A 25,502-nucleotide genomic window follows, 5' to 3' on the forward strand; every position below is an offset into this window, starting at 1 on the left:
TTAACCGCGGAATGCACATGGCTGCATGGCTCTGGTTCAATCTGACCGATACGTCTACCCCTGCATTTAGGCGAATGAGGTTCTGAACGGCCCGCCAAGAGCGGATGTAGATCCTAGATTAAGGATATTATGGAAAATTGTTTGTTGGTCATCTGTATTGGCGCACCATCTTTGAGTAGCCTACTTCAACTTTCTAAGTTTTCAGCTGAAGTTCATTAATGCATAGTATACATACATCTAAATACATCTAATTACTTTATATTTCAAAGGCAGTTGTAGCAGTAGTACCAATAGTACATGTAGTACATATTGTATATACTTTAGCTTCACCTGCATGGGTCTTCTGCACTGTTATACTTTATACACAATATTTACATCAAGAAAGAGACGTTGCGTGCGGTATTCAATGACGAAGTGCCAGTGAACGTATCTACTCCAATTATTAGCAGTTAAGGATATGACAAATGTCATTGACACTGTAACAATGTATTGGAAGCAAAGATAAGCTGGCTTCAAGGCTGGGAGTGGGGCCTGCAAGGAAACGAGGCATGGCCAAGTTTTGTAAAATCAGGCGACCAATGCCAGGCGGACAACGCAGCCTCAGGATATGACAGCGCCCATATTAAATTAAAATGTCTCGGACTGGTATCTCCATCTGGTTGAGCCTGCAGATGAGGTTGCATGTGGCCAGGATTGCCCCTGCTTGATAATGCTCAGCTTCAGCCGCACCGCTGGGTTTGAGGCGCTTATAACCAGCACTTGCCTGGCAATGTGCACATATATGACGGATTGTGGCCAATATATTTTTCATCTAACAGCGGGATAAACATTTAAAGAGGCAAGATAAAGCTTTGTTCAAAATTATTTCGGAACTCAAAGTCCAATTGACTTGAATCTGCAAACGGCGACAACGGCTGCGTGATAGAATCTGACTTCTTTCTGCGCATTTCGAAGACACTGACCATCTAACATGGAAACTGGTATATCTCTGGCGGTCTGATACGTACCTTAATTGGCTATTGACAATTGCTTCATACATAGCTCAAAACCGCACTTCAATTCCAGACGAGGCTCCTCAGCGAGCTCGCGCTCGAGCTACCTACGCCTCATTCGGAAACGACGGCACCACGGCGACTGCAGATGCTCATGGTCATCTACTGCAAATAACGCGCTATTTTGGAAATAAGCCGTCTGGGTTTTTTTGTGCTGACCTTCCATCCGCACCTGAGCCATATTACGTGGAATCTCGCATGGATTATCTGCAAAACTCTTGTCAAGATGCTTCTAGAGGGATGCGCCTTCTTTTCGATGGTGAAGATGGTAAGGAGTGGAGAGCACAAACAAACATCGACGCTTTGCCAAAAATGAGCTTTTTACAAGATCGCTGGCCGTCTTTCATCACAGAGACTCCAGCATTTCACCTGGACATTCAGTATTCCATTTCTCAAAGTGCTGTGTACCAACAATATACATTCAAATTGAAAGAGGGGCAGTTGGTTCTTCCGAAAATCCCGAAGCTGGCAATCGATTCCAACTTACTCCTTCGGAATCTAAATTTTAATGAACATGACAAAGAGAATGGGCGTGAGGGATATGATGAGCACTATAGGCGCTATATCTTAAACGATGGCTACGCAATAGGTACAGTGCATGAGGTCGGCCAGGAAACAAATGATATATATGCTGTTGGTTTGTTTACATCAGTATGTATCAACGGACAACTTCAAACATTTAAAGCTGTTGCGCGTCCTGAGCATTACAGAGATCTCGATGGTCCGAAGACCCCGAAATACTTCGAAGATTTGCAAATTGCTGAAGATGACGCCTATTACGAAATAACTCCAGATCAACAGACAGCAGATGACTTTTCGGAACTCAAAACTTTGAGAGTGACTGTAGCCTATAAACTGGCTCCGGCCGCGCTGGCGGACATGGGCCCTGTATTCATCCCCGAAAGCTTTCTGGAAGCAGAACAGATTATTGAAAGTCCATTCGAAACAATATCATTTTCTGAGAAAGAACATCTCAATTTTATACTGAGGCGAAATTTAGAGCATATCTTATCTGTTTGCAGCATTCCAACAAACGAAGTCTTGGAAAAACATGTTCTCCCGGCTGGCAGCAATTCAGCGTCAAATCCAGCAATTGTGTTTACATGTGGAGATGTTTCCGGTCATCGTATTGCAGCCACAGCAAGCTTGTAAGCTGTCCACTTGCTTTTATCTGATCAAAGCTAACCAATATAGCTACGCTTTTGAATTCTTATTGAATGCTCTAAGATATCTTCAGGAAAACGTTCTAACGTGTTCATGTCTTGCCGGAAGCAGTTCATGCGAAGATTATGCTTGCCTGTTGAGCAGAAGAATCCGACTCACTTGTCAAGGACATTTGACATGGATTTCCTATGTTCATACAAAGACAAACACAGGCTTGCTCACTACTGGCTACTGGGCTAGTGGTGAAGCGATGTCTGGATGGGAAAACAGCTCCGAAATGCCTCTCACTACCACACTGTTTAACTTCATCAAAGCTGCCGGCTTTTGCCAGGTTAGTGCGAATGAACAGATACAAACAGATGTTGCTATAAATTTTCAAGAAATGTTCTCTTGTTTGATTAAACAGCTCCATCAGAAAGATAAAAGTGGCGAGTACATTTTTCCCCGAGACAATGAAAACAGACCATATACATACTTTACCAGCGATCATGCCCTCATTTGGTGGGCCATCAGATCAGCAGAAGAAATTGGACTCGGGTCGAGATGTTTTGTTCCTCCGGACATGGAACGAGGGCAGCAGGGAATGAACTATTCCTCTACCCAGATTCAAAAAAGCATGATCACCAAGCTAGCGACTGAGAATCAATATGCAAAAAAAATTATGCTTGCTACTTCTCGGAGTTTCTCTGAGAATAAATTTCTCCTAGGGTCCGACGACACTATTCTCTTCCACACTATGAATGTTGGTATATTCGATCGAACGAATAATATTGAAGACGAGCCAGATATATGGCGAAACAAAATCGATGCGTGGAATAATTTAATCGACTACCAAGGGCAGCGTGAAGATCATACTGCTTGGATCAATCCACTCCAAATTGCTTTCTATTCCATCATGTCAGCAAACAACAAATGTATGGATTCGCGGCCAGCAGAAGAGATATATAGCCTTGCTAGATCGATACTATTTTCCAGCTCCTCGCCAAACGGACTCTTACCAGGACAATTAGATGAAAATCAAGAGCCTACCCTTTTCGACAACGCATCTACACGTGATTCGTATTGGCATGCTACCTTCGAGGTTCCTTATATTTTGTGGAACTATCAGATACGACAATCCGTGCAGCAACAGGTCTCGATTTCAAGGTTATCTGAGATTTCTCAGACAATAGAGAAAATTAATCAGCAAATGAACAAAATGAACTCCAGTCTAGAAATGTCAACTTCCAAGGTAATCGAGATAGGCAAAATGATCTCTTGTAAGAAGTATCACATCACTAATATCTCTTAGGGAAACGTGAATGAGATACCAGACCGATGGCTTTATGACGAACCACGCTTTTTTAACTTTGACCAAGACCTATCTGACAAGAATATTAAGCAATTTTGCGAAGAGCATCAGCATATACTTTGCGGCACGGTAATAGACGAAGCAATTTCGAAGGTGTTGGGGCATAAATCCTTCAAAGCCGATATCAACCAAGACAATACCAACGAAAACAATGCCAACGGAGGTGGTACCGGCGGAGATAATAAAAACAAGGACGACACCAACCAAAAAGATATTAAAAAAAAAGAAATCAACAAAGACAACAGCGATAACGACATTATAAACGGATATATCATTGATATTCCGAAAAAGGAGGGCTTATATATGAAAGTCAATACATCGGAGCCGCGCAGTGTTACCAACAGCAATGGAATCAAGCAGTACATTAACCAAAGACGAACTCCTGCTTCGGCAAAGAAACGTTTTTTGCGTTTTCATCCCATAAGCCAGGATGATGCACTGTTATGCTATCTCGCGTCCTCAGAGAAGGACGCTATTTCTCTGTTTTTTGATCGACACGCATCCTATGATCGACATTTCTCTGAGGACACCATATTAGTACTCAACAAGTGGGTAACTGAATTGCATCTTCCATTCTATCAGATCACCAGACAGGAGCCATCATCCGGTATATACCAAACAATAGCTAAGGTGGTAAGCATTCCCTTTCTGCGACGTATGAGGAAGGACAAAGGCGCAATGTGGATCAACCGGGCCACGATGGGCTTTAGGTTTGACGGAGATATATTGGATCGCTACTGGACATGTCATTTCATTGAATATAACCCTCAAAAGCTGGTCGAATCGAAGAACCACGAAGATGACAAGTTACCTAATCTGCACAGCAAAATGACCAAACGAGTTGTTGGCGCTTTAAAGGACAATGCATGGAGACAGCGAAGGATATTAGAACTCGTTTTATTTGACCTGATCCTAGAAGAGATGTTGAGGAGTACAAGAGAGATTCTTAAAGAGGCTCAGCGATGCATCGAAAGAAGCTTCAGGCCCGAAAGTGTTGACAGTCTCGATCGCCAGGTCTCGAACTCTATATTTCTGGATCCTCTTACCATGATTGACAAAGTCGATAATGACAACTTCCTTTCAACAAATACGTTATGGAATGAGCTTGAGCCTATCTTTCAACTGGTCAGGGATGCACTCAATGAGAATTTGGCAACAATCAGGCTTTGGATGGAACGCGAAAACGAGCACAGACGGGATGAGTTGCAGTGGACTTTGAATGATGAACGCGATTACCGAGGCGCTATATCTACGTTGCAGGTCTTGAATAGACATAAGATTGATAGGCTTGAGCGATATAGTGCCAATATTGCATCTTTCAACGCCTCATTTGCAAGAAAATTGGAAGCCATGCGCAATGACCTCGATCAACGTGGCGCTAATGACATTCGACTATTCACCTATGTGACGGTCGTCTTTTTGCCAGTTGGCTTTGCCACCAGCGTCTTTAGTATGAGTGGAGCGCCCTCAGGGAATACATTGCATCAAATGATAGTCACCGCCATAATCGCCTTGCTCGTTACTTTTGTCGCATTGGTTAATGCTCGCATACTAGACAGAGTTTTAGGACCTGTCTTTCGTTTAGGCCGACGCGCGACCGAAAGCATAGTCAACCCGCTCATAAGTCCAATGTACGAAATTGTCGTTCAGCCAATCAGCAGGGCAGTCTATGCTTTTCTATGGAAAGTGGCTTATTACATCGCATTTCATTGCTACTATCAGTTTTATATACGGCGCTTTTCGCCCAACTATCCAAAAACGCGTACTCGAGATACAGACGCGGAGGATAAAGAGATGAACTTCAAAAGGATGCGTGAATTGGGTCCTGTACAAACAGCACGGGAAGAATATATGAATATCCAAAAGCAGAGAGAAGAGCTGAAACAAGAGAAGAAGAACATAGAGCAGCAGGTTAGAAAAGAAAAGGAAGAACAATATGAGAAAGAGGAGGAACAGAAGTTTAGGGACAGTGAGCAAGCAAAACTTAACGAGGAGGTCCGTGACGAAGTTACTGAAACTTTGAAAATAGAATTGGACGCCGCGGTTAAAACAAGGGTTGAAACGTATGAGAAAGATATGAGTAATATAAATGCGGAAGAGAGAGAAATATTAGAGAACCTGTATCGACAATGGCTTGAGCCATCTATGAAAGAAAGGCTTATAAATGAGGCCAAAGACAGAATTCGGAGGAGGGCAAAACTTGAGATTAAAAACAGAGTGAATGGTAGAATTGAAAAGGAAGTCGAGGAACGGTTTGAAAAGAAAAGGAAAGACGAAGAAGGAAAAAGGAAAAGCGAAAAAGAAAAAAAGAAAAACGAAAAGGAGGAAAGAAAAACGCGGATTGGGAGCGTTAAAAAAGCACGAAGTGGTATCGTTCGTCGTATGATTGGAAAGAGAAATCAGAATACTCAGGGTGGATTAGCTGGCGAAGAGGTTGAAGATCAGGTTTAAGCATAGCATGAAATGTTTATACAATCACATAGCTGTTCATAACGTTCAAAAAGAAACTAATCATAGTCTGCATTTTTTAGAATATAGACATTTTGATCCATATGCCGTTGCTGAAAATGGTGGTAGTAATGTAAGAACATTAAATATTAGCGCCGAGGCATCTAGGGGTAATCTGGCTATTAGGTATCATTGAGAGGTCTATGCCTAGCTTCTAATAGCAGCAAAAAGAGGCAATTGAACATACATTCATGATTTTTCTAGATGTATATAGGATAAGTTTAGCCTATATATGCATCGTTTTCAACTCTAAACTAGAATATTACCTGCTATAAGTGTTGAGCCACTTCTCTAGCTGCTCATGTCGATGCAGCGCATCTTGGAGAGTCGCACTTTCGTTCTCAGTACTCGCTGCATATGCTTCGTACCATGCCGCAGTAGTCCTTGCGTCTTCTGGCAGTTCCAGTTGATAGTCCGCCCAGCTCCATTCTATAGGTTTCACTTCATCCGTGGCAAAGTCATGCACGTCAATAGTGACTGGCTCTGAGTACACATTCAGCTGCAATGCCGGGCCACCGGGAGAGACCAGACGGATTTCACCCTTTTCGCAATTTATGCTCCAGACAAAGGCTGGCTCATTCTTGAAAGGCGGGCCTCTGCGATAGCGCACAAGCAGAGTTGCGCCATCAAGAACGGTTGTTGATTCAGCCATGGAAGCAATCAAGACGACCAAGTCTGGGACGTCTGATCGGATTGTTCCAACGACTTCACCGGTGCTGAGATCCACGCGCTTTAATTCGGGGCGCTGGTTTTGGAATTGGGTGTGAGGATTGCGTATATCGCCGAAAATTGATTGTACCGCATCGATCACTGCAAACTGTTAGTCTCATGGTCTTCCGTTTAGTGGATAATGAAGAGAACTCACAATGACCAAATCCAATGGTATATGAATTGACACCATACTTCATCGCGGTGAAAAAATCCCATCCAACAGGTAAAACATCTCGCGAATTGTGTGGGAATGCGGCTTTGATCTCGCTGCTCAGCACTTTTCCGCATTGGCCAGAAGCAAGCACCGCCTTTATCTTCAAGAACGGTGGAGCAAACCGGCCTTGTAGTCCAATACCAGTTCGAATGTTCTTGTCGGAAGCCAGCGCGACAATCTCCCGTACATGCTCGAGGCTGTCTGCAAGCGGCCACTCAATGAAAGCGTCTTTTCCAGCCTTGATGCTCGGCAGCGCTCCGGGATAATGACTTAGAACGCCAGTGAGGTTGACAACAAGCTGTACGTCTTGATCGGCGGCCATCTCCTCGGGGTTGCCATATGCACGTGCGGTAGGCGGCAGCCCAAAGTCCTTGATGGCCTGCTGGGCGGACTCAGCACTGGAGTTTTGAACAGCCACAACTTGGAACTTTTCCTTTCCTCGGGCTGACAGAAAGTAGGGTAGATGTGACATGGGGCCCCATTGGGATTTTGAGCGCGATGAAAGGCCAACAAGGCCTACTTTTATCTGAGGCATGATGATATGGGCTGAAGGTCAAGTTTTGAAGCCTGTGTAATGCTACGGGTTAAAAGGATTGTGTAGTGGCAACATCAAAATTGATGCCATGGTGTTTTGTCCTTCCTTTATAGTTGTCAGTCATTTCCACTTCAAGCTTATCAAGTCGGGTAACTCTGTACGATTTGTCAGACACTTCAACTTATCAGTTGAATCCGAGTTTAAAGCTGAGACAGCTGAAACAAACTCCACCCATGGACGCGGTGTCGAGTACGCTGAACCGCCTTTTTGGTAATATGGCGGCCGCCTTTCCCCGCAATCCCCGACAAGCCCGACAATTGTGTTAACACATGGATGGATGCTCACCTCTTCAGTAAAAACTCAACACTTAAGATAGATTCTAAGAAATAGCTCATGATGGACAAAAAATTGATCTTGTGATATTTAGGGAGATTGCAGCAGCGGCAGCAGCAACAGCAATGATAGTAGCAGTAGTAGCTTATGCTAGATAGAATACTGGATAATTAGACTAGGATTCTGGATAAATCTTCACAAAAAGAATTATATAAGAATCTTACAAGAACCAGCGTAATAGGAATTATAAACCCAGTCGATCTCTCTTCGTGTCAATATTCTATGTTTACTAAACTACATCGAATTCTTTATGGGATACCCGAATTTCCGCCTATTCTATCAATAAATACATTAACAATACCTAATAGGCAAAAGATATAGTAATGTGGGACAGTATACTACTATACTAGTTTACGAGGCCATCGTCATAAATTGCCTTGTTTCAAGAAGTTGTAGATAAGACGCTAGACATTTGGTCAGAAAGAGCACGTGGCGAGCCTTGTGCTAGTGGCTTGGAATTGCAACATACCAGCAACACGCCACCTCTGACTTATATCTTGTATGGAATTTTGCACCGAGAGTGACTGTTCATGATGCTTGACATCATTTGTTTCTTGATGAATGAACGTTGCTGTTGCCGCTGCTCTATAGAGCCAGCTGAGAAACAGAGGACAAGTCTCGTCAACAGTACCTCGCTCTCCGGTCAGGTATTCCTCGGCGATAATCCGTGTCTTCTCTATTTCCGAAAGGACTAGTTGCCTCGACTTACGACTCTGTTCATCCGTCAGGCGCGCCGCTGTAATGCCGTCAAGATAAGGAGTATTGATAAGTAACAAAGCACTAAAACGTGTCAGAATCGTATATCTCGCAATTCTCAAAATGTATAGACACACTTGCTACAAAAGCCAACGGGGCAACAGAGCAGAATCCCTCTTTGGGCACTTTCCTCTTCGACTAAGTTACTCAGCGACAAGATTGTTCGATTCAGCTGATCGAGATGCTCATGTTCTAATTGTAGACCAGCTCTTAGGTTACCCAGGTATTGGAAAACCTGACTTAGGAGATTTATAGCTTGTGCTGTGCGAGCAAAGCTGCCTGCCTTGAGCTCTGTTGGGTTGGAAAGCCGCTGGGGCTCTCTATGCGTGGCTACCTGCGTTGTTAAAAGTCTTAGTGTCTTGATGATCCAGTGTAAAGTCGCAGATTGCAGCCCGTCATATGCTCACCAGTCGATCCCAGTCATCATCATCCATCGGTAATGGCTGGTTATTCTTTGGACCCTCAGTGCTGAGTTGGCGCCCGTGAACTCCAAGATTTAGAATACTGCGGCCCATGGTTATCAGTATGTTTAAAGTCACGCGAGGTTTATGTTAAATTACACGTAGGGGCTAACGGCAAACATACTGGTCAACAATAAGAACTCCCCACCACACTCGCACTTTTTCCTCTCCACCTGCGCTCGTCAGATCAGCCGCGCTTAGTTCATCGATTCCGAGTGCAGTTCCATATCTGGCACATGTTGCGATGGTCGAGAAAACAGCTGGATAGATACCATGGCCTAACTCATAAAGAGCAATCATGATGCCCGCTTGAACCATTTGGAGAGTAAGACAGCCCACCGCCTCAACCATAAAGAAGAAATGCTTAGTAATAGTATACACTTCTGATGTGCTCTTACTTCGGTCTGGTGTTGATAAAATTAGTTTTATGGACAGGAGAAGTAAGATGCAATCTGGCTCTTGCTGATGGAGCGGCCTGTTTGATAGCAGGCTATGAAGGCGTATACGAGAGATGATTGGCATCCAATGATGGACATTGTGAAAATAGTCGGCAACTGCAGACTTGAATAAAGTAACGTCGGCAAGATATTCCATTACTCGATTGGGAATTGCAATTCGGCCTTGAGGGATCTGGACGCCATAGCTTTGGAACATTATGGGGTCGATAAAGAATGAAGATGGAAATCTATTAGTCAATACTCCAGGGCTAAAATGATCATCGGTGCTGGTTGTTACGAGAGGCGCCGTGACTTTGCGTTGCGGATATTTGCATGGCCTCTTCATTCTGCGTAGTAGGCAGTTAGTCCCCGTTTTGGTATGTAATGGAGAATAGAGAAATTACCGGACACAGGCAGCACATTCTGGCAGCTGTTTGCTGCACCGCTTCTTGCGCTTCTGACATGATTGACAGGAATATGACGCCAGTACCATGACTAGTATCCCAGCGTGTGTGAGTGAGAAAGAAGAAAGGGACAGTTGAGGGTGGATAAGTGGCGGGGAAGGCGGACGTAGGGCGGCCGCGTTTATAAACTGTCGGTATTTTCGGAAAAGGCGGCGCCGTGCCCGCACCGCGTTCTCCTGATGGTCAGAGTAGGGATTAGGGAGACCTGAAATTTAACATGTCTGAGATATGGTGTTTACAAGCTTTCAGCTAGTTATAGCATGCATTGCAGATAGGATTGGTAATGAATAAGCCCAATTCTTAGCGAGAACACATTCCACTCTATAGTTTGCGATTGTAGCTCCCCCGTAAAGAATCACGTATAAAAGATGCTGTTCCTAAGACTGGGTAGCATATCTCTATTATTCGCTATGACTATTAAGCAGATCATCCGGCTACTCTTTATTTTATTCTATGAAAATAGCAGATCAGAAGACAGATATTCCTAAAAGCGCCTTGGGTAATGGTTACCGGTGTTACTGGCTTTGTCGGATCTCACGTAGCGAAAGCCCTGCTCGAACGCGGATACAGAGTCCGCGGGACCCTCCGAGATTTAGAAAAGGCTGCCTGGCTTGTTAACAATGTCTTCAAGGATTATGCCGACACTGGCAGATTTGAGTTATGCTACGTCCGTGTTATAGCGGCTGTTGACGCCTATGATGAGGCTATCCAGGGCGTCTCGGTTGTCGCTCATGTTGCGAGTATCCTTACCATGGATCCAGACTCGACAAAGGTTATTCCAGCAACTGTCGCTGGCGCTACCTCAATCTTGAATGCATCAATGAAGGAGCCATCAGTCAAATCCTTCGTATATACAAGCTCTCTCGGCGCCGCAACAATGCTTGCGCCCGGTAATGAAGCTTATGTCACGAAAGACACCTACAACGACTTCGCTACAAATGCTTCTTTGGCCCGCCTCCCTACGAAGCTGGGCGCGGCATGCTCACTTACATGGCGAGCAAAGTAGCTGCGGAGAAGGCGTTGTGGAAATTTGCTGGAGAGCAGCGGCCGCATTTTACAATCAGCTCTGTGGGGCCTTCAGTCATTATAGGAGAGGCGCTCAACAAAGCTCATAACGAAGGCGACGGGGCTTGGATCAGGACTCTGTATGACGGCAATACTGCTTTCTGGGATTCAATGCCTGCTAGTAAGTTTGATGCTATGTCAGTAGCTCAGCGCGTTCACTCACTTTATATACGAAATAAGCTTAACTAACAGATTGCTGATAGTATACGCCGTTGATGTCAAGGATGTGGCTGTGATTCATGCTGCAGCCCTCTTGGATCCAGAAGTCACGAACGCGCGCCTCCATGCCTGGGGCCACAAATGCAACGCCAATGATCTTTTAGTTGTTATGCGACAACACTTTCCTGAACGCGAGTTTATCGATGATCTAGCATATCAGACTGTACTACATATCTCCGCCGACTTCAGCGAGCCTCTTGCGCTGTTGAAGAAATGGGCAGATCAGGATGGATGGAGGTCATTGGAAGATTCTGTTGTGGAAAACGTGAACAGCATTATAAATTTGGCATAAATGATACATAGCTTCGATACAACCTCAAAAGCTTCAACTTGTATGGTAGCATATCAAAGCATGGATCTTTTGTAATGTCATCAATTTTTGAATAGGTCACCACAGCTATTTGTCATTCAACAATTCTTTGAGAACGAACAATTATAAATTATATAAATGGTCTTTATTTGGCACTGAAGTCTTCTTTGCAATCATACGAGTCCGCGTCTCTTGTATCTCCACCCTTATAGACAGCAACGAGAGGATACAAGCACAAGTCCCGGTCTCCTGATGGTCCAGAGGCGGCAAGGGTCTCTGGAACAATACCTTTCTCTGTCCAGTCAACAACTGCCTGGAACGGATTCAATGGAGCGTAGCCAGCACCGCCGCCACAATGTTGGGTACCAGGGGCGTAGAAGAATCGAAAGTAGTCCTTTGCATTGGGGTCGCCATTGATGACGCGCTGGTAGTAGTCTCCCGAGGCAAGAGGGAAGATTAGCTCGTCTGACAAACCATGCCACGAAATCATCTTACCCCCGGCACGAGCAAAAGGAGTCAGATCAATGTCGTTGGTGCCTATGATGTGCTCGTACTTCGCCTTGCACTCGTCAAAGACGTGAAGGAATTCGTCTACAGTGAGAGCGGTTAGATTGGCACTCGCGTCACCCATACACCACCGGCTGATCCAATCTGAAGGGATAGAGAATGGGACAGGTTTGCAGTGTGTAACATTTGTGCAAATGGTGTTGGATAAGCCAGAAAACGGTGTTCCTGGCTGAGTCCCCCACCAGACAAAATCTCCATTCTCGGTTCGAGGTCCTTGCCATGTCGCCGCCACTATCTCAGCGTCTGCCTCAGCGATCGTCAGTTCTGTGCCGCTGCAGTCTACCTGAGTGCCGACCAAGGACTTGGGGTCGAATTTGCACGCAGCGAAGTTGTTGATGACACCGTCGGAGACTCCATCAAGTCTGTCACAGGCTTCCAACACAGCGGCATTGAAGGCGTTAAAGATGCACTGATTCGGGTAGTGTTGATGGATATTCATCTGAAGAACGCTCCAGTATTCGGCAACTATAAACCGGTCCCATTGAGCAGCGGGAGCTCCAGCATAAATGCCATCATAAGCTTCCGGATACTTCTGGGCCATCATCCAGCCCTGGCGACCGCCAGTGGAACAGCCATTCCAGTAGGAGTAGACCGGTCCATAGCCATAGTATCTCTTGGAGAGCTGCTTGCCAATGTCGGCGAGGTCACCCAGCGCAATGGAGGCAAAGTCGGTGAAGAGGTCGATGTTGACCTGACCATGAGAGTCTAGCCACCAGGAACTGGAGTCTGGAAGACTGGGATCATGGCCCGCATCTGTCATCCCGGCAGAGTAATTTTGGCTAAGTGGCTTCATGAGCGAGCCAATGCCGCTATTGCCTGCCCACCCACCACCGCCAACTCCCTGGAAGCGACCATTCCAGTGGCTCGCGGATGGCAGCACCACTTGAGTGTGAATCGTGTCGTTGAATTTGGGATGCGTGTACGTGACGACGACATCGCAGTAATCAATGGAGCCCGCAGCACCGGATACAGCGGCTTCCGTAATCCATGTAGCGTTGATTTGTAGGACTTGTCCATCCTTTATATTTAGGTCATGATTGAGATAATCCGGGTCGCAAGTATCAGTAAGGGACTCATAGGCCAACAAGGCTTGGAACAGATATTCTGATAGATTTACCATTGCCACATAGAATCAGGACATGTATTTGTCTGCTACATGAGCTTTAGCAGCATAATCGACACGACAACGGAGGGAAGATTGCCAGTTATATCATTGTCGTTTCCCAGTACCCTTGACAGCGATACCTCCGCACGGCAAGTCTTTACGGCAAGTTGTCCTAGGCAAAATTCATTGTCGATTAATTCTAGTTTAAAAGATCCGAGGTTTCTGTGCATTGCAACCTTGGTCTCGCGCTAGCTTCGTGTCGCTGCGGGGTGCCGACAGGTATACCGTGTTGGTAGGGGTAGATTTGAAGTTGGATCTCATCCACTATGTCTCTTAACAAACGGAAGAGTTGAAAACCTTTGTACTCACTGGTGTTAGCATGCAGGTGCACCTAAAACCTACTTTGAAGGACTCATATCTACATCTTCTCGCTGTTACTTGGTCATTCTCTTATTCAGATTATTTGGGCCTGTCTAGGAGAGCTGGTACACCACACTCTCTGCAGCTCTCGAACAGGCATGATAACTTGGCGAATGACGAGCATACTTACTGGATTCAAGGTCCTGAGACGTCTTGTTTGTCTTTGTATTTGCCGTTGAAAACAGCGGATCCGGAACTCTTAGAACCTGGTTGTCAACTGTGTAGCAGATGGTGGAACTTTCAGCGGGGCTAACAGCCATCAACTTACCCCAATATATACAGGTAGGTTACGCAGAAACCCTTTCCATCACGAAATTGAAACAGTATACATTAGGTGCACGATAACCCAATTCCAAATGTACGGAATATGTTTAACTTTGATTGTTTATTTGTAATTTTTCACTGCTAAATAACTCCAATTACAGCATTAATTTCCGCTATAAAATCGTAGTGGCCACGCATGCCGGATTCAGTGACACGCTTTCCCGTACTTCTTTAAGCGCAGGTAATTGTATGGCAGCGGAACAAGATATCCAGCAGCAATAGACAAGACCGCTGCCATCCAGAAATTCGGATCGCCCAAGGCCACTACGCCGCCCGTAAGATGGTAGTCAACAATGTTCTCTGCCGCCTCCATCGCCATCATCGATATCATGCTCATGCCCATCGCAGTGCGGACCGCCATAGGCCAGGAGAGTTGGTCTGCGCCGCGTCGCAGTAGAACACTTTCAAGGATGATTGAAGTCGTGATGCCAGACACCACTGTATAAATGTTTCAGTCTTTACTTATCCTCCCGTTGGCTTTTACCAATTGAGGTGTCGCGTGGAAGAACTTACTAGATGCACCCATGATTGTGGTCATCCCGAGTTCTGGGTAATAGGTTTGGAGCATCCATAGTGCAGAGAAGTCACCAACCGTACAGCCTACCAGGCAGCGCAGCGTGTTGACTCCCGCTCGCCTCCAGGTGTGCCGGCATTTCCAGAAGGCGAGACGCCAAATCGACCGTGATGGGGATGTCGCAGAAGCTGCGTTCTCTGCTTTGGTGGTGTAGTAAACGGTCTTCTGGCGCGGCAGAGGCAATTTGCTTCGATCCGAATAACAGGCTCTCCCTACAAGCGAGGAGCTCAAGAGCCGGGGCTGTAAAGTAGCCGGCAACAAAGCAGGGCCTGGTCGCCAGCAGCGGATTATGGGAGTCGCCACGTTCATGATGAAGATGTTTGTGGGTGAGGCCCAGGCATTGCAAAAACAGGAACTTCCAACCTTTTTAAGCTTTGACCATCCTCAGTGGCCGCCAGGCACAAATCGCGCAGAAGCCTGAGTTTACTGTTAATTTTCTACAGCTGAATCCTTTGAATGCGACTTGTCTCCACACGCCATGAACCCCAAGTCTATCATTATGGACCTAGCGAGTCTCGACAACGTCTTCGTCAAGTCTTAGCAAGACATCCATGAGCCATATATACCTATCTGAAGGCTTTGGTTCTAGTTTTCGATTGGTTCATGTAGGGTTGGAGACTAAATGCATCTTACTACAGCTGTAACCCCGCATTCAAATTGTAAGCTTAATTTGCTCACTAAATCAAGGCTAGCAATTGCAAAGCCTTGTCAACTTGTTGGTCTGCATCAAGCCCTCTTGTCGACCGGTATAGGCATAATTTTGTACCTATACTTTTAGTTGTTCATATAAACCTCGTGGCTGCATTCTGTTGCGCTCAGCTTATACACTTTGTTATGGCGGGCAACTCTGTGGAGGAATACCAAAGGCTAATAAATCGAGCTAATGAATACCATAAACAAGCATTGTGGCAAGAAAAGCTTCGATTACTACAGGAGGCTTTATTCATATGTGAAGAGCCGGCTTTCCCAGAGGCCGATCGACGAAAGCAAGAGCTACTGTTTGATGTAGCGGGCATTTGGCGACGATTAGGACAATATGATCGTGCTGAGAAGACGCTCCAGCAGTCACTTGAAGCATATGCAAGTCCAACTTCATCTTTTAGGGCCTCTGTTCTAGGTAAGAAACTAACTGAAGCATTAGAAATCTGTGATGTGTTTGAAGAATTTGACTGAACCTGCTTTCAGGTGAACTCGGCGTAATGGCACGGCACAACAACCGCTATCACGAAGCCCGAGACCTATTCCGGGAACAAGGTCGCCTAGCTCGAGAGGAACCTTCTAGCATTGAATCAGAGGCCGAAATTTGTCGCGCAATCGGCAACGAAGGAATGACGACATATAATTTGTGGCAGCTGTCTGATCCAACTGATCCTACTTTGCTCGATGCGGCATTCAGCCAGCTTCAGGAGCGCATCACTCGAGCTCAAGACCTTCAGCGACATATATCCAAAGTAGATCCTCGGTCCAAGTATCTTGCCATGGTGCAAACTTGGGAGATTATTGCTATGGACCGTTTGACGCTTTGTTATATCGCTGCGGGCAAGACAGAAGCTGCCGTGCAAATCGCTGAGGAGTCTCAGCGAAAGCAATCACGCCAAGACCCAACAGTCACAGCCTTTTCCAAGTTTTACTACGGTAATGCTCTATGGCATGATGGTCAGGCTGAAAAAGCATTAAAACAGTGGAATGCCCCATCTGGAACATGCAGCGCCCCCATGGCTCTCTGCAAGGAGCCCGGCAAAGAGCATAACGAGCATCTCCAACTCATGGCTGACGCAGGCGTGGATTTCGATACATATGATGAGCAAGGTTTCAGTGCACTGGACCACGCCGTACTTAGTGATAGTCCTCATGCAAGAGAAGCAATCCCAATTGTTGAAAAAGCGCTGCGCAGTGCGCTCCAGTTGACCAGTAAAGATGTCGACAAGGAGATCTTGATCCGAAAACAGCAGGCAGAGCTGCGCCGACAATACCGGACCATCTTTCAGGAGCATATGAGACCGGTGCTGAGGAAGAAGCCTAGCGGAGCTTTCAACGAATTAAGGAAGATTTATGCGAGGTTCATCTCACAAGACACCAAGGAAAGGCGCATGTTTAGCCGATTTCACTATATGAAGTTTACCGATTTCGTGAACCATGGGGAACTTCCCATTTCTACGTCCGGGCTAGATAAGCAGTTCTCCGACGCCATGGAAGAGACACAAAAGCCGAAAGAAGATGATTTTGTCATTTTTATTTCGTACCGCTGGATTGGTGGTGGTAATGGACCGGATGATGAATCGGGAACCCAGTGGCACCGTATTATAAATGCCGTCGAGAAGTTCAAGAAGGTTAATCCTCACCTAGATTCAGATTCGTTAGGCTTGTGGCTGGTAAGATATATCTTTCAACTTAGTATGATCTCGAAGCTTATATGTTGATTGATTAGGACTATTTTTGTGTCGATCAACTAGATGGGCAGGAGAAAGAGCGCGGTGTTGATGCATTGCCGCTTGCAGTCGTGCAGTGTAACGCCATGATCAGTCTGGTTGATGAGACATATTATGAGCGAGCATGGTGTGCCGTAGAAGTTATGCTCATGCGTGCAATTGTGGAGTCATATGGACTACACCAATGGTGGGAGGATCGCGATGGCTCTTTTGAGGAGGGCGACACAACTCACGTCCTTGATGTGGGCAACCTGAAACTAACAGAGGAGAAGTCGGACAGACCAAAGATTGACTTTTTGGTGAGGCAGAGCAAATTGCTTGGGAGAGACGTTGTGTGAGTCGTCAGAGTTGATCACCGATATGGAAGGTTATCAGGCTTTATATGCCTTTTGGAGTAGGCAGCATAATTCATTCCAAGTAGACGACATGTTAGGCAGCATATGTTTCCAAATATTGTACAGATACTTTGCAATAATACACGGGAATTGCGAAATACCGAGTAACATGTAGATACATGTATGCTATCAAGCGGCCTTCAAGTTATTGGACGTTCTTGGGGCGCAAGGCTGACTTTGTGAAGCTAGACTGACCACCAAGATCTCTCCACGTCTTGCTTGCATAGAGTTGGCGCCCATCCCAAATGCAGTAATGAGGCGGGCTTTGCCCATATTTAGGCAACAGGCTCGTCCCGCCTTGCCGCTCCTTCAAGGCTGCCAACGATCGCCAAGCCGCGCCACTTCTCTTAGTTTCCTTGTTTCTAAGTTGACGTTATCCATATATGCAACTGTATAGCCTATATAAAGCCGACGTCTTGATCCTCATCTTTTATCACGATATTATTACAAGCGAAAGAAACACCCACAGGCCGAGACTGTATTTACTGTGTTTACCCAACCTCTGAGCCATATACGTACCAAGCCCAAGGTCCGAGCTGCGGCACAACAATGGCTGCTGTCAAGACCCCGCACCTCTCCAACCCATGGACCGCTGACGTATTAGACGAACATACAAGCATCTCGACATCGTCGCTTTTACTCGTCCTCGCGGGTGTTGCAGTGGCTACCAAAGCGCCCATCAAATATGTTCAGCCGCTGATTGAGTGGCTGCAGCAGCCTCAAGACACATCCGATCCAGCAAAGGATCTTGATGCTGCCCTTCCCTTCCGCGAGTGGCTTGTAGCCCTAAACTCCAATCCCGAAAACTCCAATGCTGGGAGGAGGCAGCTTGTCCAAGTCACTCTAGCCGTTGCGTTGCTGCGGGAAAAGGCACGGGCTGGTCGAGACTTGGACGCAGCGGGTATCGATTCGATCTGGACCCCAATCTACGATGCTATAATCAGCGCGCAAGACACAGACCTTCAGTTCACTGTTTCTCGCAGCGCGCAGGGGTTCTTGGCCGTCCCGTTATGCAGCCTCGTCAAAGATGGACGCATCCAGGAGCTGTGGCGGCTTCACACGTGGCTTCCTGACGGGCAACGGGGCGTCTCTGAGGAGGTGTGTATTCATGCACACCAGCCGTATGGACAGAGCTGGGTATTGCTGGGATCTGGCACAGACTGCACCTTCAAGGTCGATACCCCTGACGATCCCTCCTTGACTACTCATGCGCTCTATGAGTGTTGCTATGCTCCGGCAGACGGCAAGCAGAATAGTGCGGGATATCAGACCCACCAAATGAGTTCAACAATCAGGAACACAGGGAAGCTTGTGAGAGTGACGCCGGTCAGTCGCGTACCGCATTCGCGTGACATGACTTACAGCGTTCCGGGAGGCGCCTACCATCGTTCAATCGTACCAGGCGGCAGGCTTCATGCTACTCTTTTCGTCTTTGATGCACAACGTGGATACGACGATGCAGCTGCCGTGCTGGGGCCAAAGGATGGCAGTGAGTGGGTTCAGCCGCGTGATCCAGATGGCATTACGGCCGAAGTCCTTGCTCAGATTGTCAATGCAACTCGAAAGTGGGAGCAAGAACGCGGAGCCGCTGTTGACGGAGATGAGGAGCATGAAGATGTGATGAAATATTATCGATTTTTCCGAGCCATGGATCTTCTCAAGGATGGGCGTGAAGAAAATGCCTTACAGTATTTGGAGCCACTGAAGAGATCTACAACAGCCCAAGCATTCGATCATAAACCGTCTGCGGAGCATCAAGAATATGTCACAGAGGGTATAAAGGGAGGTGTGGTTAGTTCCTGATGTCCTCAGCTAGATATACGAATGGCTCGTATTCTTCTTCTTATCTATCCGTCGGGTATTAAAGACGTCATTGTTGGGGGCGGCTTATCATTCTGTTCGGTATTCAGTTTTATGGAGATGGTTTTGACACTATCTCACTGTTGAATTAACTCCAGCTAGCCAACATATACGACTCATGATGTTTTTATATAAATTAAGCAAGACGAAATTTTAAAAAGTTTTTAATCTAGAATATCCATATCGTATTCTATAATTGTTACTATAATCTGGTTCTCGTTAGGGTTAATGGTTTAGTGAGAGAAATAACCTAGCTGATTTTACCTGCCTGTATTTTATAGATAAGTTACAATAATCAGCAGGGTACTTATGGCGTGTTGCTGTGTAAGATAAATCTGGACTCCAAATGGAATCCTTATTCAATTGTAAGCACAGAGGCTTCCGCGGGAACTACTAGCTTATTCGAAGCAAAAACAATAAACCCACAGAAGTATATACTGTTTCAGGGCTTGTTCAAAGATAGATCGGCTTATAGGCTCGGCACTTCTCTTGGCTTTTCAATGAGTGGATCTAACATTTCTCTTTAATCTTTAGTCTAAAAGATTTTGTTATCTTAACAGCCTATCTGATTTCCTGAAAGATTTTCATGCAGTCGGCATGCCCGAATGAGGTTAAACGATCCCGTAAACTGTTCTTGCTCTGTTGTTATAGAAGCGGTCTGACAAGCGGATTATCCGGGAATTTACTTCTATGCGTACGCTAATTGACGAGTTGGTTCCCGACTCGTCAGCAAAATACCGTATACTCTCAGGTACTAAGAGCGGCCTTGTTAGCTAAATCCCTGTGCATGCCCCATGTTATAAAGAAGTTAGAAAGCATGCATGCTAGTAATTTGGCCGATTTGACACTAAAGCTTCATTAGTTGACGCACGGGAAGCGGGACCTACTGCTCAAGTCAGCTAAGTTCGGATCTCGCAAGTCTCGTGTAACTCGCGGTTAAGCAGGCCGTAAGCTTATACTAGTATATCCGACCATCAGATTATTGGACCCTGTAAAATACTATTTTCCACCAACCATTGGCCATGAAGGTTGGGCAGCTAGTGTAAAGGTAAACATAGTATCATGAGGAATCAACAAAGGGTCCTTTGTCTAAGAAGATAATATTATGATTGTGCCACGTGTAGTGTTGGCAGCAGAGACAAGAAGGAGTATCATCTCTTATATATGCATCGCGCCCTGACGATCATTTTCCTAGGATAGCCAGACATCTGAAGACGTTCATTTTGACTTGGTTAGTAAAGAAAATCTTGGCTATGCTCTATTCGAGTCTTGTATGTCTCGCTGGCCTTACAGCAACGGCTGCTGCTCGGCCAAGCCAGGATGGTGCTGCTGTTGCTACTGCCCCCAAGAGCGAGGGAAGATTCAAGCTTCCCTTTATCAAACGTGCAACTACCACAACAGACAGCAAGATAGCCAGCCGAGCCAAAACCGGCGACGTACCATTTAACTCTATGTATATATGACTATCGACAAGCAACTGATGTGACACTAACTTGAATTACAGTTGGTCCATGCCGATGCAAGTCGGTACACCTCCCCAGACCCTCGAACTCCTTCCTGATACAGGCTCCGGCGACTTCACCGTCGAATCGGACCTCTTGGCAGCGTCTCTACGCGGAACCGGCCCCATCTACAGCCCCGGGTCCTCATCCACAGCGCGTCAGTTGCCGGGATACACCTACTCGGAATGCTACGGCAGCGGATACTGCGACTCCGGTATTGTCTACACCGACGTCTGCACTCTGGGCGACATCACAGTCACAGACGTGCCTATCCAGGTCGTCAACAGTGCGTCGGCTAAAGGAGGAGGCCAAACGGGCAACGTAGGCTTGAGTTTCGGAACACCACAGGCTGCGAATCCGAGGGGCCCTTCAGGCTTTCTCTGGTCTATTAGATCAGCCCTTGATTGTAAGATGCCTGTACATGTTAATCTTGAGAACTACATATAGCTAATACTTGCTTGACTAGCTGGCGTCTTCACCGTCGCTTACGATGATTCGACCAACTCGGGCGAGTTTGAATTCGGATATGTCGACCCTTCCAAGTTCACCGGCGCCATGGCCTACGCGCCTCTCGACGTCTCATCCTCTAGCGGCGGCGAATGGATCACAGAATTCTCAGGCTTCATAGTCAATGGCACCTTCATTATCTATAGCTGGCCCGTCATCCTCGACACAGGCACCGGCGGCTCTGGTGTGCCCCGAACTCTGGCCGATTACTACTTCTCCCAAGTGCCCGGCTCGACGTGGAACAGCGCCTGGAACCAGTACCAATATCCGTGTTCCGAGAGCCTGCCGGACCTGACAATTGGTATCGGAGCCGTCACCAAGTTTACTCTTCCGGGAAGCGGTTTGGCGGCATTTTCCCTGGACGGCACCAACTGCCTTTCTAAGCTGGGCGTCAGCAACAGCTCCCCTTACTTTTTCGCCCAGAATCTTATGGAAGAACTTTTCATTGTCTTTGACTTTGACAATGCCCAGATTGGTTTTGGCGAAAAGCCAAAGTCTGGCTCGTCGCCCGGCACGGGTATCACCTCTGGAGCTTCGGCACCTTCTAATGCTGGATCTGTAAGACAATCCTCCGTTTTCTAAAACCGAGTTCATCACATTTCTATCCAAGTGATACTAATTCCTGTTTAGTCGTACGTTTGCTCCGGCTCTGGATTCAAGGGAACGTGCCAGAACATCGCGTGGCCAAACTTTGCCTGCAAGAACCTGGCTGGCAGCAATGTGTAAGTGAACATCAAGAAAGTATCCACTATCAGTGCTAATTGAATAGCAACTACAACGTTGAGGCTTTTGGCCCTGACGAGGGATCCTGCACCCTCTACTCGTGAGTCTATTCTCTCCATCTATCTATGTACAGTCGCTAAACAGAACTAGCGACTCTATCTGCGAAACACCCATTTCCTCTCTACAGGGCGTCAAGAACCCCGGCAACTCCAACATCAACAGCAACGTTGGCAGCTTCGTGTGCACAAACCCGGCCATAAGCGCTTCTAGTAGCGGCACTGTGAGTTCTCTTTGCTCTAAACGAAAAATCCATAAGCTTATCTCATTTTAAACTTCTCGTAGATCTACCTGTGCAGTGCGCAGAACTGGGGTGGCACTTGCAACAACTACAACTGGTCCAGCTACGGCTGCCAAACCCTGGATGAAGCCCAGTGAGTCAGAGCTCATTTAACATGGTGGGAATATATTGCTGAAACGTTACCCTAGCATGAAGACAGTCGGATCTGCCGGTCCCAACGTGGGCTCTTGCATATTCTACGTGTAAGTCATTCTTCAGATTCACAGAATTGCGAGATAAAGCCTAACTTTTTCAGCGATGCGCACTGTGGCTATCCCGCTTCTTCGATGCCATTGCAAAACCCCGGCACGGGGACTCTCAGCTATGGCAACAGAGTGGGAAGCTTCATGTGCATATAGGATCGTCTGCCGACGTTCTATGTTCATATTGAGCTGGACATATAGGATAATAGTAACCTTAATACATGAAATCCGAAGATGATAGGCCACGGTTCGGCTTGTGATGAAACGTGATGTCTCTTCAAATCAACTCTTACGATTGGGGTGCTGGATAACTCTTCCTTGCCATATTGCAACATTAAAGATTAATGCTCTCTCATTTACCACTGAAACAATACACTGCATTGTGTGTAAATCCCATTACTGATGAACATAGATCAAGCGCTGATCTATCTAAGAGTTCAACTTGGCCTTAATAAAGGAAATCGCGCTCTGCCCATAGACATTGACGTACGCCGCGTGAGCGCTCGCATCATTGCCTTGGCAGCAATAAGGATCGGGAGAATCACAATACGACTGAATTTTAGGTCCATTGCTGCATGTGTAGCCCTTTGGACGTGCAGCAAACTATTGCAGAATAAGTCAGCCAACGAACTGTGTAAAGGATCATGTTTGTGGAATACACGTACGCCTCCAAGCTTGCAAGTTCCAATCTCGTAAGAGGCCCCGTACTCGAATCGAGGGTCTCCCATGAAAATAGCCGCCTTGACCATTTGCGCTGCGCTCGCAGAAATGGGAATAGATGTACTAGTGATTCCGGCGTTGGGATCAGGTCCTCCACATAGGGCGTTGTCAATGATTTGTCCACCCTGCATTAATTAGAGAAAGCGTAGGCAACAACTCATTTCTTCGAGGTATAATCCAGCGTACCTGTGAGTATCCCATCAACACCAACTTAGTATTCGGACAATTGTTGTGGAAATTGTTCACAGCCGTCGCCACGGCAGCAGTTCCCTGCCTTGCTGAGTCGCCATATGCAATTCCTCCGCAGGAACTTTGCCCGCCACAGGCTGGATAGACAATGGCCTCGGACGTGGCGCCCGCGTACGTGGATTTCAGCTGGTTCACCAGAGGGAGGAGGAGGTCATAGCCATTGCTTTGGGGAATGGTGGTACCTCGTGCACCGAAGATATGAACGGGAGGACAAGATTGTCCGGTGACCAAAGCGGCCGGTACCGCAAACAAAAGCGCAAGGCTCAAGCGTGACTGCATTATGTAACTGTTCAGTTGTGGTGTAAGTAATCTAAGGCGTGATGTTATGGCGTTTTGACGAGTGAAGCAGATGTCCCTATGCCAAGTCTTCTGCTTATAACCGCATCCTCTATTCAGCCCAAAGCCTTGACTTTGCTTGATATGTGTTCAACTAAATGGAAATTCGAACCACTGACCTAAATCATCGTAGGAACACTCGCCATTTAGCCTAAAAGTGAACATTCCACTCTCAATTTACTCATCATTAGTATAGAGCAACTTGAGTGGGAAACACTCCTACATAATTCAAGGTCAAAGAGGATAACTAAGAGACTAGAGTCCCCCCAAATACGTAATGATCTGTAGCTGAAGAGAGTCGCAATTAGGTTTTCCCATTCTCCCAGCCAATTTAGCCTTTGGAAGCTCCTACGTTCTTATCCAGATCAGGCTCGAGTCGTTGACCATCAGAAGGCTATACAAACACCCGGTAACACGAATTGTCTCCTTCAAAGCTACCCTGCTGAAACCGCTCTTCCATCATTAATAAGTTTCACGTAATGTGCAATCACAAACGGAAAGACTCAAGTATTCTTCCGGATATCCTTCTTAGTAAGACAATACATCCTTGCAGATCCCTAACGTACGCCTCCATTTGTAACCAAATTACATGTGTAGTACATGCAATTTTCCTTGGCCTGTTGGTGAAACTCATGCACGTTGTTTTTAGCAACTATTACCTTGCCACCCTGCCGGTACATATGCCATTGACCAGTAGGAAAATTGGCATTACTTGACCGGCACTTGTATAGTCTTCCCCGCGTTTGACACCCCCGGGCTTGGCACCGGCACGCGCCGACAGGCACCGCTGAGGATAAAAGCGATAAATTGAAGCTAACCGTGAACGTGACAAACTGGATATTGGACAGCGGGAATCAGTTTGCTCAACGTGGTATTAGCTCAACCACCCTTATTATACGGCTAATGACTTATCCAGGGAATCAGTTTTATCAATTATCATACCACAATTATGTGGAATACTAATAAACGTCTTCGGAGAACGGGATGAAGATGACAGCTAGGGCTGGCAGCATCTCTCCTCCTGATTGGGCCGCATAAGACAAACTACCCAAATGAGCGGGCCGTCCAGCTTGAAGTCCACCGGAGTTTGTTATTGACAACCTGATCCGCCCCAATTGGGAGAATGCACTTATGGTTGTAATATGTAGGGACCGCGCGCTTTTAGCCTATTTCTTTTTAACATTATGCATATTACGCCTAATTTATTTTTTGTTTCTCTGACATCTAAGGATCTGTTGCATCGCATTTAGCTGCAGTGCCCTTTTGTACATCGCAGTGCGCTTGTTTGGTGGAGAATAGGCAATCAAAGTTGAATGGTTGGTATTTGATAACTCGTAGTTCATAGTCCCTTGTGTATACCTTTTTTCCAAATAATAATACCCTTTTCTGTACTGAGACAAGAAAATAGCCTCGCCAAATAATTAACCGCTGGCATGGCAGGTCTCCGGCTCTAATGTTCGCTTCGTATAGAGAAAATGTAACAGGAGAATAGCAGTTATTAGATTAAGACACCGGGTATGTTCCGTGAATTACCGGATTAGGAAAATTAAGCACCGACGATGGGTTAAAGCTTCAGGAGCTCAGGAGTATGTATATAAACTGGCCTTTACC

General features: G+C 46.3%; 10 protein-coding genes across 10 annotated transcripts; 5 read left to right on the forward strand and 5 right to left on the reverse strand.

Annotated features, from left to right (window-relative positions):
* Positions 1-970: 970 nt before the first annotated feature.
* On the forward strand, positions 971-6,018 carry TGAM01_v203415 (hypothetical protein; the record flags this gene model as incomplete). Its single annotated transcript, XM_024549201.1, has 4 exons — positions 971-980; positions 1,042-2,200; positions 2,247-3,447; positions 3,508-6,018. 4 exons carry the CDS (start codon positions 971-973, stop codon positions 6,016-6,018), a joined length of 4,881 nt encoding a protein of 1,626 aa, XP_024406039.1.
* Positions 6,019-6,337: 319 nt separating this feature from the next.
* Positions 6,338-7,535, reverse strand: TGAM01_v203416 (hypothetical protein; the record flags this gene model as incomplete). Its single annotated transcript, XM_018801261.1, has 2 exons — positions 6,338-6,885; positions 6,941-7,535. The coding sequence occupies 2 exons, from the start codon at positions 7,533-7,535 to the stop codon at positions 6,338-6,340; spliced, it is 1,143 nt and encodes a 380-aa protein (XP_018665532.1).
* A 744-nt stretch (positions 7,536-8,279) lies between these two features.
* TGAM01_v203417 (hypothetical protein) lies at positions 8,280-10,075 on the reverse strand (the record flags this gene model as incomplete). Its single annotated transcript, XM_024549202.1, has 6 exons — positions 8,280-8,332; positions 8,398-8,708; positions 8,762-9,018; positions 9,092-9,188; positions 9,270-9,929; positions 9,987-10,075. The coding sequence occupies 6 exons, from the start codon at positions 10,073-10,075 to the stop codon at positions 8,280-8,282; spliced, it is 1,467 nt and encodes a 488-aa protein (XP_024406040.1).
* Positions 10,076-10,548: 473 nt separating this feature from the next.
* Positions 10,549-11,622, forward strand: TGAM01_v203418 (hypothetical protein; the record flags this gene model as incomplete). Its single annotated transcript, XM_024549203.1, has 3 exons — positions 10,549-10,936; positions 11,050-11,232; positions 11,315-11,622. 3 exons carry the CDS (start codon positions 10,549-10,551, stop codon positions 11,620-11,622), a joined length of 879 nt encoding a protein of 292 aa, XP_024406041.1.
* Positions 11,623-11,785: 163 nt separating this feature from the next.
* Positions 11,786-13,327, reverse strand: TGAM01_v203419 (hypothetical protein; the record flags this gene model as incomplete). Its single annotated transcript, XM_018801259.1, has 1 exon — positions 11,786-13,327. The coding sequence occupies one exon, from the start codon at positions 13,325-13,327 to the stop codon at positions 11,786-11,788; it is 1,542 nt and encodes a 513-aa protein (XP_018665530.1).
* An 874-nt stretch (positions 13,328-14,201) lies between these two features.
* Positions 14,202-14,939, reverse strand: TGAM01_v203420 (hypothetical protein; the record flags this gene model as incomplete). The annotated part of the gene is made up of 2 exons (XM_018801258.2): positions 14,202-14,494; positions 14,570-14,939. The coding sequence occupies 2 exons, from the start codon at positions 14,937-14,939 to the stop codon at positions 14,202-14,204; spliced, it is 663 nt and encodes a 220-aa protein (XP_018665529.2).
* A 525-nt stretch (positions 14,940-15,464) lies between these two features.
* Positions 15,465-17,397, forward strand: TGAM01_v203421 (hypothetical protein; the record flags this gene model as incomplete). Its single annotated transcript, XM_018801257.2, has 3 exons — positions 15,465-15,747; positions 15,816-17,002; positions 17,059-17,397. 3 exons carry the CDS (start codon positions 15,465-15,467, stop codon positions 17,395-17,397), a joined length of 1,809 nt encoding a protein of 602 aa, XP_018665528.2.
* Positions 17,398-18,003: 606 nt separating this feature from the next.
* Positions 18,004-19,257, forward strand: TGAM01_v203422 (hypothetical protein; the record flags this gene model as incomplete). Its single annotated transcript, XM_018801256.1, has 1 exon — positions 18,004-19,257. One exon carries the CDS (start codon positions 18,004-18,006, stop codon positions 19,255-19,257), a length of 1,254 nt encoding a protein of 417 aa, XP_018665527.1.
* Positions 19,258-20,567: 1,310 nt separating this feature from the next.
* Positions 20,568-22,742, forward strand: TGAM01_v203423 (endothiapepsin; the record flags this gene model as incomplete). The annotated part of the gene is made up of 9 exons (XM_018801255.1): positions 20,568-20,767; positions 20,819-21,222; positions 21,283-21,881; positions 21,954-22,045; positions 22,093-22,146; positions 22,197-22,326; positions 22,389-22,477; positions 22,533-22,586; positions 22,640-22,742. The coding sequence occupies 9 exons, from the start codon at positions 20,568-20,570 to the stop codon at positions 22,740-22,742; spliced, it is 1,725 nt and encodes a 574-aa protein (XP_018665526.1).
* Positions 22,743-23,015: 273 nt separating this feature from the next.
* On the reverse strand, positions 23,016-23,834 carry TGAM01_v203424 (hypothetical protein; the record flags this gene model as incomplete). The annotated part of the gene is made up of 3 exons (XM_018801254.1): positions 23,016-23,189; positions 23,252-23,431; positions 23,493-23,834. 3 exons carry the CDS (start codon positions 23,832-23,834, stop codon positions 23,016-23,018), a joined length of 696 nt encoding a protein of 231 aa, XP_018665525.1.
* Between the last annotated feature and the right edge of the window lie 1,668 nt (positions 23,835-25,502).

The sequence above is a fragment of the Trichoderma gamsii genome, assembly GCF_001481775.2.
Source record: "Trichoderma gamsii strain T6085 chromosome Unknown Scaffold_9.2, whole genome shotgun sequence".
Classification (NCBI taxonomy): domain Eukaryota; kingdom Fungi; phylum Ascomycota; class Sordariomycetes; order Hypocreales; family Hypocreaceae; genus Trichoderma; species Trichoderma gamsii.